Source organism: Stomoxys calcitrans, chromosome 4 (assembly GCF_963082655.1).
Source record: "Stomoxys calcitrans chromosome 4, idStoCalc2.1, whole genome shotgun sequence".
NCBI lineage: Eukaryota > Metazoa > Arthropoda > Insecta > Diptera > Muscidae > Stomoxys > Stomoxys calcitrans.
In genome coordinates, this window is record NC_081555.1 from 121222627 (window position 1) to 121243738 (window position 21112).

The 21112-nt window shown below is 34.3% G+C and overlaps 1 protein-coding gene across 2 annotated transcripts in view; it reads left to right on the forward strand.

Moving 5' to 3' along the window:
* Positions 1–21112, forward strand: part of LOC131997317 (GATA zinc finger domain-containing protein 10-like) — a 246667-nt gene that overhangs the window by 213756 nt on the left and 11799 nt on the right. For both annotated transcript variants that reach the window (XM_059368105.1, XM_059368103.1), the window contains exon 4: positions 678–867. In XM_059368105.1, the coding sequence (XP_059224088.1) occupies positions 678–867 (190 nt within the window). The remainder of the gene's footprint in view (positions 1–677; positions 868–21112) is intronic.

Genomic DNA, 21112 nt, shown 5'->3' on the forward strand with positions numbered 1-21112 from the left:
GCTGAAATTTTTTCTTGTGGTCTCGTCAGGATTCGAACCCAGCCGTTCAGCGTCATAGGCGGACATGCTAAACTCTACGCTACGCTGGCTTCCCTTCAACAAATACAGCAGCTGTATAATTAAATCCTAAAAACACAAGCCGAATTGACAATTTTCTACAAAAGCACTCATCGTATATTCTTTGCACTTAAACCCCAAGTGGTGAAAAATCTCATATAGACTCAACAAACAGCAATACTTTATACCCCTGCTCTCATTTTTCTGAGATATTACCCAATTCCCTTAAAAGTTTGATAAATTTACAAAATGTTTATGTCAGTACTTTTTTAACCTAAACATTCAATGTGAAAAATGTTTTTTTTTTGTAATATTTATTATAGTCTTTTTTATATTTATAATTTTCTGTTTTTGTTTACTTGCTACTGGATCAAAGCCACATTTAGAAATTATAACCACAGTACATATTAAAAATATTTTAGAAAAGCAGTTAGCAGGAAACTAAGCGGTTTGACAAATAAAACACCCCTAATGTTTTATCATTTTGTTATTTTGTTTTGATTTTTGATTTGATGAGAAACGAAGAAAAAACCTGTATTTTATTTTATGTTCATTTACATTTGGCATTTGTATTATTTTCCATTTTTCAACTTCGAACTACAACAACAAACATCATGCAGAGACATTCCGGAAGATGTACTTAATACATATTGTTGGATACATTCAACATATACAGTGGTGGATGCTTTCATGAAAAAGCAAGGTTCCGAGGTGCCTTTTCCTGGGGTTCATAATTCACAGGGACGTGGACCTCTAACAATAAAACATACAAAATATTATCAATGGGTGGCGTTTACGCTATTTTTTCAGGTAAGTACAACAAAAACAATTATTTTCTAGTTTTATATATCTAGTTATGTATCTATATTTAAATTTGCTACAAAATCTTGAAAAACATACACACAGCCGTAGAGCTGGCTCGATGGCACTATCGATATTTCATGGTTTGTTTGAATGTCGATTGATATTTTGGTATCAATACTATCGGCAAAGTTAAATTTTTTGCAAAATTTAACGGAAATAAGCGATCCGTCACTGGATGTATCCTATAAGAAACATTGCGCCTATAGATGGCGCAATTTTCATCCGATCTGGCTGAAATTTGGTACCATGATTTCTCTCATAACTTCCAATTGACTTTATTAAATTTGGTTTTATTCAGTCTGTGCACTGATATTGCTTCTATGTCCATCGATCTCCAGTTTGTACTTCTCATTTTCATTTATAATATTGGTGATGGGAAATTCACGATAGTATCGATATTTATAATTTGAAATATCGAATAGTGCGATTATCGACGGCAAATGTTGCTGACATGGTCTGGTAATACCGATCTATAATGGTAAAAATGTAATATAGAAATAACAACAACGGTAGTTGTGTATTTTATGATGATTTTGTTTGTTATATATCAATAATTATTGTTCATATTCAGGTTATAGTGCAACTTGGTGATAATATAAATCAAACTTATAGTAATGATAATTCTGTCGATAGTATTTGACCAAACTGCAAATAGCTTAGCTACAAGCAATAGTGTATCTTACGGCTACACTTCGATACGGTCGTTTCATTAAGGTAATAGTGATCAGCCGACAACACTGTTCATAGCGATAACAATGTGTTATTTTGATAACAGAGTGATGTCGGTAAATGTAATAATATCGGTCATAAGGTATTACCCTGCATATTTTCTCGCGGCAATAGCGTTTAGCAAGTACAACAACCATTGTACTATTTGGTAACAGTGTGTTATACGATTATACTGTAACTTGGCGGTAATAGTGTACTCTACTGATAACAGTGTGATGGCGCTAATAGTATTACTATCGGTGATAAGGTACCCCATTGTTGACATCGTTTCTTGTGGCAATAGCGTTTAGCGAGTACAACACCCATTGTACTAAATATTTGGTAATAGTGTGAAGCACGTACAACAACCAACGTGTACTGTGTATAGTGAGTTGAATAAGAAAATGCCTAATATTAAAGATAATTTTTACAGTATCTAAAACTAGTTACTATTCACCATAAGGTAATTATTATTTCATATTATGGTGGTATCAAAGATATAACAAGGACATAAACCAAAAATACCAGTTTATACAACAAAACTGTAGAAATAGTTTTTTTTGAGATGAAACACTTAAAATAACCTACAAAACTTTTTATTTAAAAATTAATACAAATGGAAAGATAAAGGAAAGATAGTAATGCTATCATTCTATTAGTATTTGCCTAAATTTGAGACAAACAGTTTTGTAGGCTATTTTGTGCGTTTTTTCGGCCGCTTTTAGAATTTGTAGTTTCATGCTGTGGGATATTGTCATATATCCACAAAAAACGTTATCGTCAATTTTCTCAGAAGGCAAATTTCGAAAAAAATAACGACTCTAAAGACAAAAACTCAGAAAAAAATTCTCTAAAATTCTTAAAACCCAGGCGTTCAGAGTCATAGGCGGACATGCTTACCTCTGCGCTACAATGACCTGCAAATATGCTGGTGGCAAATCATCGAATAATTGTCGCAATCGTTTCAATCCCAATATAATAGTTTGGACCAAATCTTTTTAGCACCGTGTGTCGCACCGTATTCCAGATTGTTTTTTTTTTTTTTTTTTTGAATTTCCTGCAAAATACTACGCACCAATAAAAAAAGTTCGTGAAACCGTAAGGGATTAAAAGCAAAAATCGTCAAACTTCGAGAGGTAAAATTATTATAAAAATGAGGTCAGGTGTGTTATATCTGCCGGAATTGTAAAACCAAGGTTGGCTGGGCGTTGAAGGCTACATCTTCCTTCCAGTGCTAATGAGTGTGTTGTTGGACTAAAGATCACATAAACAGATTTTATTGGGACATAAACAGATTTTATTTAACCCAAAGAGAGTTAGAATGGTCTAGCCGGCCCGATTCCCCTCAAATGATAATGAATTTAAACCGTCATGTTCGGCAGCCATGGTGATGAATACCAATAACGTCAAATGATGTATTTAGTTTAGGCAAGAAATTTTGACAGCGCCTAAAATTATGTTGTGATAAAAAGTATTAATTTTGAAGCTTACTGTTCCGATCAGGAACATTTTTGGCTAGCACGATATATTTCAATTAAAAAAAAAAAAACAAAGTAAAATCTTGCTAACTTCGTCCAGGTCTTCCTATATACCTTCCACTATGGACAAAGGCGAGTCCTTTGCCCGGTATCTGTTTTTAGGCAAACAAAGAACAATGGATACGTATTGCTATGCTATTGGAGCTATATCAACTTATACTCCGATTCAGACCATAATTGAAATGAATGTTGGAGACAATAGTAGAAGTCATTGTGTAAAATTTCAACCAATTTGGGTAAGAATTGCGCCCTTTAGGGGCTCAAGAAGTATAATCGAGAGATCAGTTTATATGGAAGCTGCATCAGGCTATAGACCGATTCAGACCATATTTGACACGTATGATGAAGGTCATGAAAAAGTTGTTGTACAAAATTTCAATTAATTCGGATAACAGTTGCGCCCTCTTGAGGCTTAAGAAGTATAATCGGGAGATGGGTTATGGGTTAGGTTATGAACCGATTTGAAACATACTTGGAATAGTTGTTGGGAGACAACACAGAATACTTTATGCGTAATTTCAGCCAAATTGGATAAAAATTGCGTCCTCTAATGGTTCAAAAAGTCACGATCCAAGATCGTATATGATGGCTATATCAAAACATGGACCGATAGGGCCTGTTCACAATCCCAACTAACCTATACTAAAAAGAAGTATTTGTGGAAAATTTCAAGCACCTTACTTTACTCCTGCGAAAGTTAACATGCTTTCGATAGACATACGGGCGGGGCTTAATCGACTTAAAATGTCATGACTATCAAGAATGTATATACGTTATGGGGTCTTCGAAGAATATTTCGAGGTGTTACAAACGGAATGCCGAAATTAGTATGCACCCAGCCTGTGGTGGAGGGTATATTAATCAGTTGTGTTTTTGTTTTAGGTTATCACCGGTAATCACAAAGCTTAAGGTAGATTTGAAATAGATTCAGGTGACAGATTTCCCTTTTTTGTGCATACGGCAGTAAGAAACTAATTGTTCATTTTGACTAATTGGAGGGACAGTGCAAATGTACTTATCCAAATGTAAATTTATATTTCCCCAAGGCACTCGTTTACCTAAACTCATATTCGTGTCAATAGCTCTTTAAAGTGTTATACACAAATCAAATGAATATTTTTCATTAACTTCAACTGATGTGCAACCAGTAAACACCAAAAATTAATTCGTTTGTCCAACATATTATTAAGCTGATTCAATTTAATGGTAACCACTCGAGCACAATATTTGTTTTTCTATAAAAAATACTACATCTTTATTTTCCAATAACTTTCATTGTTTGAGATACATACGATGTGCTGATTAAGGTATTTTTAGTTAAACAAAACATTTAAATGCTTCCAAAAATAAATGGAGTGCTCCTAATGGTGATGCACGATCGAGGCAGTCATTCACCATTATTTTAAATGCTCACCCGTCAACCCTTTGGGACACTAATTGGAGCTCTATGCATTTAGAGACAATGTATTTTGTGAAAGCAAAGTGGAACAGCCACTTTTATGTACAGACCGACAGACACTAGGAAAAGAAAACATTGAGAAGGAAGACATCATTTCTGGATACATCAGAACCACTTACATGGTGTTAAGTAAATAGCGCAGTGAAAAGTGAAAAAACAAACAATGAAGAATGCATTATTGAAAATAATTCTGTTCGTGAGGGAAATTGTGTACATTATAAGTAAAAGTTGGCTTAGATAAATGCCTAATGGAATATTTTAATATTTTGGTCCATTGGTATAAAGTGAGCGTTAGCAAGTTTGTTTTTGTAGTCCAATGACATGTACCAATATAGATAAAATAAGAAATATTTAAGATCGTAGTGACGAAATTTTATTTTCATTTCCATATTCTAAATTTTTTTTATACACTTCGGTAAAACAAATATATATACATATGAAAACTTTGACAAAAATATTTTTTTTTAAATCTTAGCGTTCACAAATTTTCATAGAAATATTATTTTCATATTAAATTCTAAATTAAATTAAATTTTTTAAAAAAGATTCCAACAAGTTAAATATTTGCGAAAATTTGGACAAAAACATTTTTTTACAAAAGGAACGACAATATAAAATTTTCATAGCAAGTTCCAACAAGATTTAGAATAAACAAGATCCCATAAAATGTTATCTTTTCATAGATTTTTTTAAAAAAACATGGATCGCATTTGTCGAGTTTTTTTCCTGGTATCTCTTTTTAGGCAAACATATGATAAAAGTAAATAATTGCTATGATACTGGGGCTATAACATCAAGTTATCGTCCGACTCGGATCATAATTGAAATGAATGTAGGAGACCATAGTAGAAGTTGTTGTATAAAACTTCAGCCAATTCGAATAAAAATTGCGCCCTTAAGGGGTTTAAGAAACAAAATAGGGAGATCGGTTTATATGGGAGCTGTATCGGGCTATAGACCGATTCAGACCATAATTGACACGTATGTTAAACTATGTTGAAGTCGTTGTACAAAAGTTCAGCCAAATCGCATAATAATTGCGACCTCTAGATGCTCAAGAAGTCAAGATCACAGATGGGTTTATATGGCAGCTATATCTGGTTATATACCGATTCGAACCTTATTTAGCACAGTTGTTGGAATTTCAGCCAAATCGGTTAAGAAATGCGCTCTCTAGAGGCTCAAGAAGTCAAGATTCAAGATCGGTTTATCAGATCGAAGTTAACATCTCATTGAGGAGAAGTACCTCCTAAATGTCGACAGCATTTGGAGGTGTGATCATTGAACCGACTATTCCCTAAAACAGGTTTTCGAAAATTTTGAATGGTTTTCTTCTTAAATATCCGGTTTACGCTTTTGATATTTAAATAAATTGCGTAATTCTTATAAAAGTGAACCCTTCTAAAGTTTTATAAATTGACATATGGATGAAGTCAAAAGTCGACTTGCATATCTTTTTTCAGTTTCTGTGACAACATTGATTTATATCGAGTGAATACAATTTTAATGAGATACTTTCTAAAAATGTTCATCAAATTTTTTTAAAAGAAGACATTTTTAATGAGATTGGCTATTAAAAAATCGATTAAGTAAGCTAAAAAAAATTTTTGTTTTTCAAATTCTCAAGCCAGATTTTGACGAAACTGTTTGTCTCATTTGTTATAAAAATGTTGATGAGAATTTTCCAAAGAAAGAATTTTTATTAAATTTTCTCTAAATACAAAAATTTTATAAAATTATGTTTATAGAAAAAATATTGTTGGAATCTCTCTAAAGACAGAATTCATATTTATTTTTTTATACCCACCACCGAAGGGTGGGGGTATATTCATTTTTTCATTCCGTTTGCAACACATCGAAATATCCATTTCCGACCCTATAAAATATATATATTCTTGATCGTCTTAAAATTCTAAGACGGTTAAGTTCGAAGATGAGCAATATCGGACTATATCTTCATATAGACCCCATATAGGCCGATCCGCCGATTTAAGGTCTTAGGCCTATAAAAATCACATTTGTTATCCGATTTTGATGAAATTTGGGACAGTGAGTTTGTTAGGGCCTTCGACATCCTTTTTCATTTTGGCCTAGATCGGTCTAGATTTGGATATAGCTGCCATATAGACCGATCCGCCGATTGAAGGTTTTGGGCCCATAAAAGGTGCATTTATTGTCCGATTTTGACAAAATTAAAGACAGTGAGTTGTATTAGGCTTTTCCACTTCCTTCATCAATTTGGCTAAGATTGGTCGAGATTTGGTTATAGCTGCCATATAGACCCAATTCTCGATTTAAGGTTTGGGGCGATAAAAGGCGCATTTATTGTCCGATTTCGCCGAAATTTTGGACAGTGAGTTGTGTTAGGCTCTTCGAAATGTTTCTGCAACTTGGTCCAAATCGGTGCAGATTGGGATATAGCTGCCATATAAACCGATATCTCGATTTAAAATCTTATAATCCGATTTTACTGCAATTTGAAACAGTGACTTATATTAGGCATTTCGACATCCATGTCGTATATGGTTCAGTTCGGTTTATTTTTAGATATAGCTACTAAAAAGACCAATATTTTGTTATACACAATTGAACAACGACTTTTACTTATTGGTATTAGATCCAAATCGGAACATATTTCGATATAACTGCCATGACGTATAAGGTACGTATTTTTCACCGGATTTCGACGATAGGTGGTGTACATATATACCCGAGGTGGTGGGTATCCAAAGTTTGGCCCGGTCGAACTTAACGCCTTTTTACTTGTTTTTGAAGATATTTTCGAAACCTCATGGAAACATTTTCAAAAGACAAAATTTCAATGAAATGAAAGTGATAATTAGCACCAAATATGGTAAGAAATTACATTACATTATTTTTAGTGTATTCAGACTAAAAATCCAAAAAACCGGGTTTCAAACACCGAACTGATGAATATTATTTTGAATTTGAATCATCTTCATATTATCCTTAACGTTTTTTTTGGAGAATTTTTTTAATGTGAATTGACAGAAATTTTTATCGAACTTTAAACAGATTGACTTAAGATTTTGTTTTTAGAAAAATTTTAGAGATATGCTCGAAATGTATGTTTTGCAAAAAGATTTATTATATCAACCACCATAGCATGTGGGGTATACTAATCTAGTCATTCCGTTTGTAACGCTTCGATGTATTTTTAGTATAATCCACGGTTGTGGGTTTCCAAGAGTTGGCCCGGCCGAACTTAGTAAATTTTTACTTGCTAAAATTAAGTTTTTTGGAAAAAAAATTAATTCTTACAAGAACTTAGAAGTTTTTTTAGTGGCAAAGCTGTCCGCCGTGGCCCCTGGCAAGGCCGAAATCACCATCTAGTAGGTAGCCTGCCCAATGCATTTTGCACACCCATTTCTGCTTGATTTTTTAGTGGGTTTTTGTGGTTTTGTTTTTCTATTCTATTTTATATTATGAAAGAATATTATGCCCAAAATTAAATTCATAAAAATTGTAAAAAAATAATTTTTATTGAAAAATTAGGTTTAGATTCTCTTGGCAAAATTTCCTCGATATTTGGCTTACAATTATTATATGGTATAAAATACGTACTTCATTGAATGAACATTTGTGCGGTAGGTTAGCAACAATAACAAATTTTTTCTTAGAAGCAATGTTATATTCACAAATGTTCAAGTTCCTGATTTTGTATAAAAAGAGATCCTCCTTAGATCTCATCGCAACTATTGATAGGGAAAGACTATCGGATTATGCATGTCCATTTAGACGTCTGTGCCGGAAATGTAAAATAAAAATATAAATATTCACAATGCTTGTATCTTGTATACATTTCATATTTGGTTTAATAGGCAGACAAGCAGAGAGAAGCGTCATGCATTGATTTCCATACATACGAGTTTATGTGGACAGACAAATAGATGGATGTCCAAGGGAAACTTTAAAGTTTTTGATGTTATTTGAAGATGATATCTTCATGTATGGCATTGTTTAATTTGGACGTGGTTATCGTTCGTCTAAACTGTGGCCTCAACAATTGAGTACTGCACGCTACAGAAGTGGCAAATAGCAATCGCCAAAACCCTGTGTGGCAGGCTCCGAAAGTATCGCCCTAACATCGTCTTATTCCAGTGTATGCACCAACGTCAATCCCATTCAGTGGCCATTCGTATTGATGGCTGGAGCTCTTTAGAGCTCTGCCACAGAGCTAGCTAAAGAAAACTAAAATTTTTTCTATCATCATTAAAATAGTAGACTTATTGCAAATGTGGTGCACTATGTGTTGGTTGGGGAAAGATTTTCTTTTTCCCAACAACTTGATGTATTTGGGCAACAATCCAAATGCATTTCATTATAAACAGAGCAACAGCATGCTGTCGCTTGTGATGTACAGGCAAAAAAAGAGAAAATTGTAACCGGCAGCAACAATAAAATGGCAAACGAGAAGAGAACACACAGCTGAACAGTCCTATTGTTAAGAAATTAATAAAGATTTGTGTTTTTGTTTGACGTCCGTTTCTTTTCATTTTCCTTAGAAGGGAACACATATGCAACCAAGCAGATGATCGAGGGGGGATTAAAAATTTAGACATTAAAACAAAAGTGAGTAAAGCAAATAGGAAACCGAGGTCTCGATTTAGGTCGAATTCGGCACGAGTTATGGTGTAAGAAAGTAGCCGAGTTGGTAGCAGTGGGTTCGATACCCACCAAAGGCTTTCGTCTATCGTCACTGTGGTATCACAAATGGACTAAGGGAGTCTGAAAACGACTACCACTTTACCTAAGCTGATCTACTTTTCTTTACTTTAATTGGCTATGACAGAATATTTGTTCCACTAGCCGAACGTAGAATAGCGTTCCAAGCGCCTCGATCTTCTGCGCTCATTCTAAAATCTCTGACACCAAGTTTCGAGGTGTCTCCCACAACTTGATCTTTCCATCGGGCTTTTGGTCTTCCCGGTTTGCAGGGATACCAAACTCAGACATGGCTTGAAATACCTTTGAACGTAAAGGAGTATCGGGGCGGCTTTGTAGTCAACAAAGAGATGGTAGGTGTTGAATATCTGGTCTAGGGTGGATTTATCAGGTCTAAATCTGCATTGATAGGGCCCAATTATCTCATTGACTTTAGGTTTAAATTTTTCACACAGTACGCTCGAGAGTATCTTGTAATTGGTACATTCCGTCTTGTCTCCTTTCTTGTGTACGGAACATAGTATGCTGAGGTTCCAATCATCGGGTATGCGTTATTCTAGCCAAATTAGCTGATGCATACGCCTTATCAGCGTGTCGCCTCCGGTCTTAAATAGTTTAGTGGGTAACCCATCGGCTCCAGCTGCCTTGTTTTTCTTTAGTCGGGTCACTGCTACTTGGACCTCATTCTGACGAGGGGTAAACATTCTATACCATCATCAGGGATTGGTTTTGCGGTATCCTCTTCGCCGCCAACGTCGGACACTAGCAGTTGGGTAAAATGTTGTTTCCATATCCTCTGCATGTTATCTGTGTCAGTTACCAGATTTCCTTCTTTGTCTCTGCAGGAGGATGTGCCTGCACCAAAGCCAAAAGTTTACCTACACCTAAGGTTAAAATCACTGTTTTAATTGTAAATATAATCGGTTAATAAATAAATGTAAAATTTCAGCTAAATAGGAAAAGAATTGAGCCGTCGAAAGATCGGTTTATGTGAGAAGCAATATAATGTTATTAACTGGTTCAGACCATATTTGATACAGATGTTGGTCACAACAGAAGTCATTGTGCAAAATTTCAACTAAATCGAATAACAACTTCTCCCGCTACAACAAAAAAAAAAATAGCTCAAAATTTAAGATTTTTCCTTTTTCGTAGGATATTTCTTTCTTTCGATAGGATAGGATAGCAATGCAAACGAGTCAAAGTACCAAATCTTTACAATCTTTAAATTTAATTTCCTATTTACTAACGGACATGCCCATCCGTGTCAGATTTGAAAAATTTTTTTTTTAAACTTAATCTAAAAAAAATTTGCTTTTAAAGATTTTCCTATTTGAAAGGCTTTTTTGAGTCTTTAACTACGATTCACTGTTGTCTTGTCCCAAGGTCATTTTCCTAACCTTCAACGATATTTTGACCTTCCTTTTAGATTCTTGTCTTTAATAACAAGGCGCCAAGTGAAGAATTTATTAGCCTACCCTTTAAAATAACAAATTCTTACTATGAAGGAAAATATGTTCCACCAAAGGGAATGTTTACTTAAAATGTTGGACGTTTTATCATCTTAAAATTAAGTTGTTAATCTTTGGCTCGAATGTTAAAAATTAGGCCAGAATTTTTTTTCAGTGTAGAGGCTCGAGAAGGATAGTCTGGAGATCGATCCGGTGGACCGATTTTGTCAGCAATGTTAATGTTCAATTCTTAGGTTTATACTTTTAAATAAACTGAAGGCAAACAAGTATTTTTCGCATTTCTATACTTTCCTCATTTGCAAATAATTCCCAGGAGATTGGACTTTTTCCTATGGGCTACGCACAGTGATCCAAAACGGCTGAAAATATTAAGAATTGAGTCCACAAATTTTTATGTATTCATCTGAGCGGTGCAAAAGGTTTTAGAGGAGGACAAAGGCTTTCAGGAAAATGTTGTTTTTCTAATTCTTTAGTCAAAGTTAACTACTTTCCACTTGTCTAACCTTCTAGGGGATACAACTTTTGATCTACTGAAACGACTTGCATGATTTTGGACTTTGAAAGAGCTTCGCGAGATAGCATAATTGATCATAGAATCGGTTACCATTAACGAGATATGAATAGTTAAATTAAAAATATCAATATTTTGCTGGGTTTTTTTTTAAGTGTTTTCTTAATGACTCTGTCAATTTTTAAACTACAAACTAAGCTTAAAACTACACATATTGTGTCAGCATATGTATATACAAAATAGGAAAATGTCAATATCTTTAGCGGTTTAAATTAAAATGGCAACGTTTTCTATATAAAAAATATGTTTTCTTCAAAAATTCGCAAAATTTTCCGAAAAAGTTACCCCCATTTCCTTCAAGTTTTCGTCAACTTTTGCATTCAAAACATTATCATTTCTCAGATTATTTAACTGAAACTTCAAGTTCAGGGCCAAGAGTTATTTTGGCTTAAAAAAAACAAACAAACGTTTCATTATATCCAATATATCATCCTTTTCGTTGATATACAACTTAAAAAATTATAATAGAATCGTAGAGTACATCTTTGTCAGTTGTTGCCTTAAACGTCGCCGTTGAACTGATCTGCACCATATGTGGCCTGGTTGTTGATAAGGGTGATGACTTTTTTAAAACAAAGATTAGAGAACATTTTTAATACAAATCGATTTCATAAAAAACTCACGCACAATATGATTTGAAAAATTATTTGAAAAAAAAAAAAACAAAAAATGTCATTACCCTATTGCAGATATGTCTACTTAAACTGCTTTATCCACATTTCAGCCAAATCGGATAAACAATATGCATTTTATAAGCTTGAAATGTTTGCTCTAGAGATCGGTCGTCATGGTATCTATATCAAACTGATGCCATAAAAATCTGCATTCCTAATCTTGCCAAGCTTTATGTACATAGCAAATCATGCAAATCGGTTATAGCCCTTAGAAGGTTGGAAACATAGAAAGTGGTCAACTTTGACGCCCTGTATTAAAGTTGTAGACCAAAAACGCCATCTTCCTGAAAGCCTTTGTCCTCCTCAACAAATGTCTAGTACATTTTGTACCGCATAGATCAACAGATGTAAAGACTGTGCGACTTCACATGTGGCAAAAATCTAGCAAACACATGCACCAACAGACGGTCACAGTTAGTCGCATATGAGGCACAGATATGTACGTGATTTGTTTTCAACTTAACACGACATTGAAGTTCCTGGCCAAGATGGCAAAACAATGGCATGTTATACAAGTATTCAAATAGAAGGAAAAAACATCATTTTGATTTGTTTCCTGTTACCAAGAGGAGACGCTTTCAAGTGCAAGAGCAAAGTCGCCATAAAAGGAAATTATTGTAGAAGGATTTGGTTTGGGGATGTTCCTTGAAAACCTCTTAATATTGATATGCCACAAAAAGGGTTTGATAAAATGTTTACATTATTGCAAGGATTTTTGTGATAAGTGTACATAAAAGCCTCTATTAGTAAAATAATTTGTATAGTTGGCATAAGAAATTGAGAAAAAAGCGCTCATCCGCGATGCTCATCATTTAATTATTTTCAAGAACAAATTCTAAGGTTTTTACATGTTCATTTGGGAGGAGCCCAATAGACTAGACTAAAGGCTATTAGATACCTCTTTCGTATGCAATGCTTTTATAATTTGGCTCATACAATTAAGGCTGCATGATACTCGTAATAGGTTGAGCTGAAAATGTAATTGAAAACTTTGGCAACATTATATTTATATTTTGAAAAGATTTTCACACACGCATAAGATTGTACCAAAAAAACAGCAGTATTAAGAAATTTTCTTATCAAAAAGATGTAACATCTTTGGTTATATTCCTGTGCATTATCACAAGGTGCTTTTTCGACGAAAACTCACTTAGCTCGATTGCAATGCTCTTGTTTTAATTTAAATTTTTTGGTCTAGCCTGTGCCGTTTGTTCCCTGCCAGTAAATTTATAGTTTGACCTCTTGGGATATTTTCTTTTTCACACTGCTACAAAAACACACAGACAATGCGGTCAAGTTGTTCTCTTTGTCAACGTATCCGTTTTTTATTATTTTGCACCAAAAGTTCATTGTCAAAATATTTGAAGTTTAAGGGCCATAGCAATGTTATTCCTATCCGACCTCTCTCTCTCTCTCTTGGTTTGTTGCCACAATTCGGGCCCGCAGGTCCCACAAGTGTGAATGCGGTAAAAATGCGTTCATTGACCAAAATATTTCTTTTGTTTTCAGTTTTACGCAGCATTTGCTAAGAGATGGGAGTGAGTATATGGATGCATATACAAGTATATCAAAGTTTGCAATGAAAGGAGCTGTACACTCATATACAGTATTAACAGCAGAGTGGATATGTATGTTAGTTTTCTGCTTACATTTTGCAAAAAATTGCGTATGCTTTATGCATAAAACTTCATCATTTCCGGTAATGAGTATCTACTCATTATTATGGTATTGCTCGTAATATTTTCTAGGATGTTTCCTTTATCCGATGGCCATTTCCTTGGGAGTAGCAAAATTGCATTACGTATGTTTTGTTTACATTGGCGATAAATCATAAGGGGATGTTCAGTACATGGTTTACGAGCCTCTTTTGAGAAACAAGGAAACTCGAGTCTTTTTAATCGATTGATATATTTTGCTTAATTTCATTTCTTTAAAGCAACGACATTTTATACAGAATAGATTCAGGAAGGCTGTGTTGATGTTAAAGTGAGTTTTTCTAGCCAGTCACGACCGTTATAAACGAGATTTGTCAAAGGACTTAAGGTGCCCTGTCATCCACAACTTGTGAGTAAAAACTACAAAAGACAAACGCATTAAGTTAGGTCGGGCTGATTCTTATATGCCGTCCATCATGTATGTTCTTTGCATAACTTCTTCAAACATACACATTGAACTGTTATTTGAATCATACTTAGCAGTGCTATTGAAATTCATACCATAATTTTAAGTGTAAATTATCAGTTCGTTATTGCGCCTTCTAGAGGCTCAAGAAGTCAAATCTGAAGATTGGTTTATATGGCAGCTATTTCAAGTTATAGTCCAATTTGTACCATACTTAACACGATTGTTGAATGTCATAGCAAAACTTTAAGGATCAAATCTGAAGATTGGTTTATGTCGCACTATATCAGGTTATGAACCGATTTGGACCATACTTGGCACAGCTGTCAGTTGTAGAAGTCAAAACAAAACACCTGAAGCAGAAGCACCTTAAGCGAACTCGGATAAGGATTTCGGCCTCTAGAGGCTAATGAAGCCATGATCCGAAATCGGCTTATATGGCAGCTAAATCAAAACATTAACCAATATCGTCCTTTGCAATCGCAACCAGCCTACCACAATGGGAAGCCTTTGTGCAAAATTTCAAGCGCCTAGCCTCGACTGCCATGGATAAATCGATTTAGAATGTCGAGACGATCATGAATACATATATAAAGGGTGATTTTTTTGAGGTTAGGATTTTCATGCATTAGTATTTGACGGATCACGTGGGATTTCAGACATGGTGTCAAAGAGAAAGATGCTCAGTATGCTTTGACATTTCATCATGAATAGACTTACTAACGAGCAACACTTGCAAATCATTGAATTTTATTACCAAAATCAGTGTTCGGTTCGAAATGTGTTCATTCACCGTAACGTTGCGTCCAACAACATCTTTGAAAAAATACGGTCCAATGATTCCACCAGCGTACAAACCACACCAAACAGTGCATTTTTCGGGATGCATGGGCAGTTCTTGAACGGCTTCTGGTTGCTCTTCACTCCAAATGCGGCAATTTTGCTTATTTACGTAGCTATTCAACCAGAAATGAGCCTCATCGCTGAACAAAATTTGTCAAAATTTGAACACATTTCGAACCGAACACTGATTTTGGTAATAAAATTCAATGATTTGCAAGCGTTGCTCGTTAGTAAGTCTATTCATGATGAAATGTCAAAGCATACTGAGCATCTTTCTCTTTGACACCATGTCTGAAATCCCACGTGATCTGTCAAATACTAATGCATGAAAATCCTAACCTCAAAAAAATCACCCTTTACTTTATTGGGTCCAACAAAGTATATATCCCAAACGGATATGAAGATTGATTGAGAATATATGGTACTCAAATGAGTAAAAATTTTGATCAGCGAAAGACTCATGAACCTTAAAGGCTTGTTCTTCTAGGCACCAGCCTTAAAATATTTTAAGATTTATCTTTTATTAAAAAGCTATTATGTGCTGTAATGAAGCACAACAGCTCAGCTTGTGTACCACAAAAATCAAATATTGGTTAATTTTTTCTATGGAGCCATTGGTGTTTATTGTTATTATTGCCTACAACACAGGTACAGGTATTGTAAATTAGTGCATTTGTTTCTAACACACATAAAGAGAGAACTAGGCATTGATAAGTAACCGATCGATTCACAATAAATTTCTGATTCGATTTAGCTATGTACGTCTGTCTGACCCTCTGTCCGTCTGTCTGTCCAACTGTCTGTTTGTCTGTCGATGTTCATTTGTGTACAGAGTACAGTTTGCTATTTTCATCCGACTATCCGATTGAAATTGGAAAAATCGGTTCAGTTTTTGGTATAGCTCTCTTATAAATGTTCGTCTGATTTGGACTAATATTGCAAAACCTTCATCATTTGTTAACCAATTCACTCAAAAGGATTATTTTTATGACTCTGGTCAATTTCAAAGAAATCGGTTCTTATTTAGATATGCAAATGCAAATTTGCCCAGAACATTCCATTAAGAAACATGGGCAGACTTTTCACACATCAATGAGTGCTGTCCGATTCAAGTTTAAGCTCAATGATAAGGGGTCTCCTTTTTATAGCCGAGGCCAAACGGTGTGCCGCAGTGCGGCAGTTCTTAGGGGAGAAGTTTTTACACGGAATAGTATATCACAAATGTCTCCAGCATTAGGAAGGGATAACCCTATATATAACTCTATATATATCGCCCAATTTTCACATCTACAGACTCTGCAAGTGCATTAATTGACTAATCTTCCCAAAATTTTGGATAACACTTTTTTCTACACCTACTACAATATCTAAGGAGTCGAAACCGGTTCAGATTTGGATAAAGCTTCCATATATATGTTCATCTGATTTTGAGTAATATTGCAATAATGGGATCATTTGTTAACCAATTCCCTTGAAACTAGGCAGTAAGGATTTACTTATGACTCTCCATATTACTGACACATTTCATAGAAATCGGTTCAGATTTAGATATAGCTCCCACATATATAATTCGCCCGGTTTTTACTTCAAGAGCGACTGCTGGTACATTTGTTCACCAATCTTTCCAAAATTTTGCACAACGCATTTCTCGACACCTACAACAAAATCTAAAAAGTTTGGTGGAAATAGGTTCAGATTTAGATATAGTTCCTGTATATATGTCCTTTCGACTTGCATAATATTGTAATAATGGGGTCATTTGTCAATCGATTGTTACCAAAATTGGCACTGTAGATATATTTATTAAATTTTATCAAAATCGGTTCTGATTCATATTTAGCTTCTGTATAGGTATAAACCGCTCGGTACGCATATAGAACCATAGTTAGTAGAATTTTTAACACATTTGCTCTAAATTTGGTACGGATTGTTTCATAACTCATCTGAAGGCGGCCACCAAGTCCATTAAATTCAATTCAGAAAAAGATAAGCTTCCAACTTCCACTTATAGGATAGGTGTAGGGTAGTATGTAGTAGGCACCACCCAACTTCTGCCTTTCCTTACTTGTTAAATAATTTAATTTGCTTTAGAATTGGGGTTCCAAAAATTTTTTTCAATATATAAGAAGCATTTTAAATATGGATGCTAGAAAATCGATATTGTTCTCAAGCTTTTAAATGTTGAACATGTGGCAATATTTTTATTAGCAAAAAATATGTTTGCCAAATATTTAAGCTATGAAGCTTTGTGGTTATTGTTTCATATTCATTTAAAGATGTTTTTTTATTTAATATTATTCCCATTTGTGGCGAGTGCAAATATACTTGAATTTATGGCACGTCTTAGTATCAAAGTCAATTAAATTTATTTTGTCTGTGGCAAAAAGGAAATTTTTGTCAATATATGCGGCTCGCCTTTCTCCATTAGTCCCCTTAAATCTGAAATGAAACTATAAAAAACATAATATTCATATCACAATAGCCTAATAAATGTATTCATATCCTCACTTCAAAACATTTCAAATTAGTTTTTAATAAACCTCCTTCTTACAAATTGAGTTCACGTCCTCTTTTTTTGTAACATCCTGCTAAAGCATGGGGCCATACAAACGTAGTTGTTCATAGGCATAAAACAATATTGGGACCCACCATTTAAATCTCTTAACATTCCAATCCAATTCCCATTGTGGACATCATCCATCGCAACTGGTCGACCAACATATGTCACACATATCAATGTCTTGTTGCTGCCATGCTGGCTTGGGCGACCGGGCCATGCCACTCCTCTTCTTGACATAGCACGCCACTGTACATCAATGCTGATGATGGTTGTCGTCGATTTGTCACAACAAATAATCTGCAGCATACAACAACTACATGTGCATCATAGGCCTTTAACTACATGGAAAACATGTGTTATAAAGTTGTCGTTTGTGAAATGAGAAGAGGACAAGAGTAAGGGAGGTTGCACTTTTTTTGTATTATCTCTTGTACGGGTGTAAGTTATTGCAGACTTTTTTTATTTGGGATTTTTGCAAAGAACGAAGAAAAAACACTCAATGGACTTTTTCTTAAAGATTATAGACAATCGAAATATTTATAATGGCAAACAATGTAGGAAAATATTTTTTTTTTTTGACATAATGCTAAATGACAGGAGCGGAGGTTTACTGAAGGAAGTTCTGTTGGTTTGAGAATCGCAAGTTAGTACGTCCATATAGCACTCTGGTTGAAATACTTTGAAAACTTAAAAACCTTTAGTTTGCAATAAATATCCACTCTCAAATGCTTCAGATAACAGCCAGTTGATTTACGATATGAAACTTCTCATTAAAAAGGCTGAATTGGATGTGAGAGAAAATTTCCTAGTTTATTAAAAGGATGTTAGTTGGAAATCTTTATGTTCTTTTAAGGTAAACTACGATGTTAATTGGCGGTAAATATTTTATTTTCAAGTCTTCTTGACTGTTAAGGTGAATACAATTTTTTTTTATAATTCTCATTTTATTCCTCTTTCTGGACGAGATCGAAGACGAATTCTGAATTTTATTTTTCAAGTTTTTTTGTCTGTTATGGCGGAGGTTTTATTTTTTATTTTATATTGTAATTCTCATTTCATTTCTCTTTCGAGACGAGTTTACAGATCGAAGAATTCTTTGCAATGGAAAAGTAATGCCAGAAGATACATATTTAAATCTCTGAAATTTTTTAAAACAGCGAAAATATTGCCAATTATTTTCTAGGCAAAAATGAGCTTTCAAACAAATTAGTAATCGAATAACCATAAAATTTTACATAGAGTAAGTGTGTTATATTAAGAAGAAAATTTATTAAAAAATAAATTAATAGTTAATCCGTTAAAAAAAATATATTTTATTTAAAAACATCAAATACTTGTTGTTTTTTTCCGCAAATAACTTCTCTCATTTCTGTGAGGGTATAGCTTAATGAGAAGAACTTCAATAGCCTCAGCCATTTTTTCATTTTCGCGTCATAGGAAAAGATAGTTATTCCTCAAAACCCCCGCCTCTGGATTTTTAACACTTTTCATTTGTTTGCTCTCTTACTCTTCGCTTCTGTTACATTTTGGTTACTACCACATAATCGCTGCAATCGTAATATGTGAGTATATCCGTATAATGTAAATGTATTGTTTGTTCAAACAGACACATTAAAGAAAAGTGTCACAAAAGCGCCAAAAACCAATACAACATACAACAGAGAAAAGCGCAGCAACGTTATTTACAACACCAATAGCAGCATTTACAACAATAATAACAACACAAAATAAGGATATAGGCAGCTAGTAAGGAATTATAATAGCAATATCAAACATCAGCGACAGCATCCAGTTGATAGTTGCACAATGGGCTTAAAATAACAATTTCAAGTAAAGAAAAGTTAATATGGATTAAAGAAACTCATTTATAAGTTTTAAAACCAAAAATAAACGTTTAAACTTACACACATTTTTATATCCACCTTAATAGAATAATTTTGTCAACCAGATTTGGAAAGTTTGCCATGGTTCACATGATCCAATTTTCGGCTGTAAAGACAAACGTAACGATATTTTTGTCCGATTTTCTAATGGCACGTCGAATAAGCCCTTTCTACATTATTTTCTAAAAAAACATAAAAATTGTTTATTTTGTAGTTGCTCATTGGTAACCTTGTAAGACTCATTTAACTCAAAAACAGCGTGAAGAATACTTTACCATACAAACGATTATTTTCCATTGTATATGAATGATTTTCTTCCTGGTATCTGCATAGTTCGGATTACTCAACTGCAAATCTTCATCAAAACTACAATACTTTGGGTTTAGATTATCAAATTTTAACATAGCGCCCATATTATAGTATAATTTATTTACACTCATAATGTAGATGTAGTAGGGTGTTACATCGGCAAGCACCGCCCAACTTTGCTTAACTTACTTGCTTTGATTTTTATCAACTTATAGGACAATACTTTGAATCACGGCATAAACCTTTCCTATAATTGGAAAAGTTTTTGGTTTTAATTTACATTATGCGAGCATTTTCTTGAAAGATAAACGTACCGGTGGCCCCTCGGCCGTCTGTCGACCTGCTGTATCACAATGGACTATAAATTGTCTGTACGATTCTGTTACTATTACTTAACTTATTCTTCTATTATTTTTACGATTTCGAAAAATATATTCATATATTAAGACCTTAAACGAGCTGCCATTACATGATTGCGGAATAGGCCAGATAAACAGTAGAATTAATGCCAAAAATAGATTTTTTGGCAATTATCTTTAAATATGGTTCAGATTCTTGGCTAAAATTCTGTGAACCAAAAATCGACGGCTCTTCAATAGAAGTTGTACGTGGTATAAATAAAGGGTAATTTTTTTTAGCTATTATCTTTCTGGCAACACTGGTTTAAACAGTTCACGCATGTTTCGTGTTTTGTTTCACTATCAAACATCTTCAGTTTGATCTATAATTAAACCATGAATCTTCTTACAAACGAACAACGCTATCAAATTATTGAATTTTATAATCAAAAGGCGTATTCTGGTAAGAAAGTTCATCGCGCTTCTTCCATTTTAAGACAAAGCTAATTTTTGGCTCAATGGGTACGCAAATAAGCAGAACTGTGGAGTTTGGAGTGAAGATCAGCCAGAAGTATTGCAAGAGCTTCCAAAGCTTGGTGTGGTTTATGGACTGGTGGCATCATTGGACCGAACTTCTTCAAATATGATGCGAATTGTAACTGTGAATTGTGAGCGCTACCGTGACATCATGTCCAACTTTTTTTTTGCGCAAAATGCAAGAGCTTGGCTTGCATGACATGTAATTTCAATAAGACGGTGCCACATGCCACACAGCGCGCGCAACAATGGACTTATTGAGAGGCAAGTTCGGAGAACATTTTATTTCACGTTCGGGATCGGTCAATTAGCCGCCTAGATCGTGCGACTTAACACCTTTAGACTATTTTGTGTGGGGATATGTTAAAGCTCATGTTTATACAGGCAAGCCGCTTTAATTGACGCATTGGAAGACAACATTGAAGCATTTACTCATGAGATACCGGCCGAAATGTTGGAAAGAGTATGCCAAAATTGGACTAAGCGGATGGA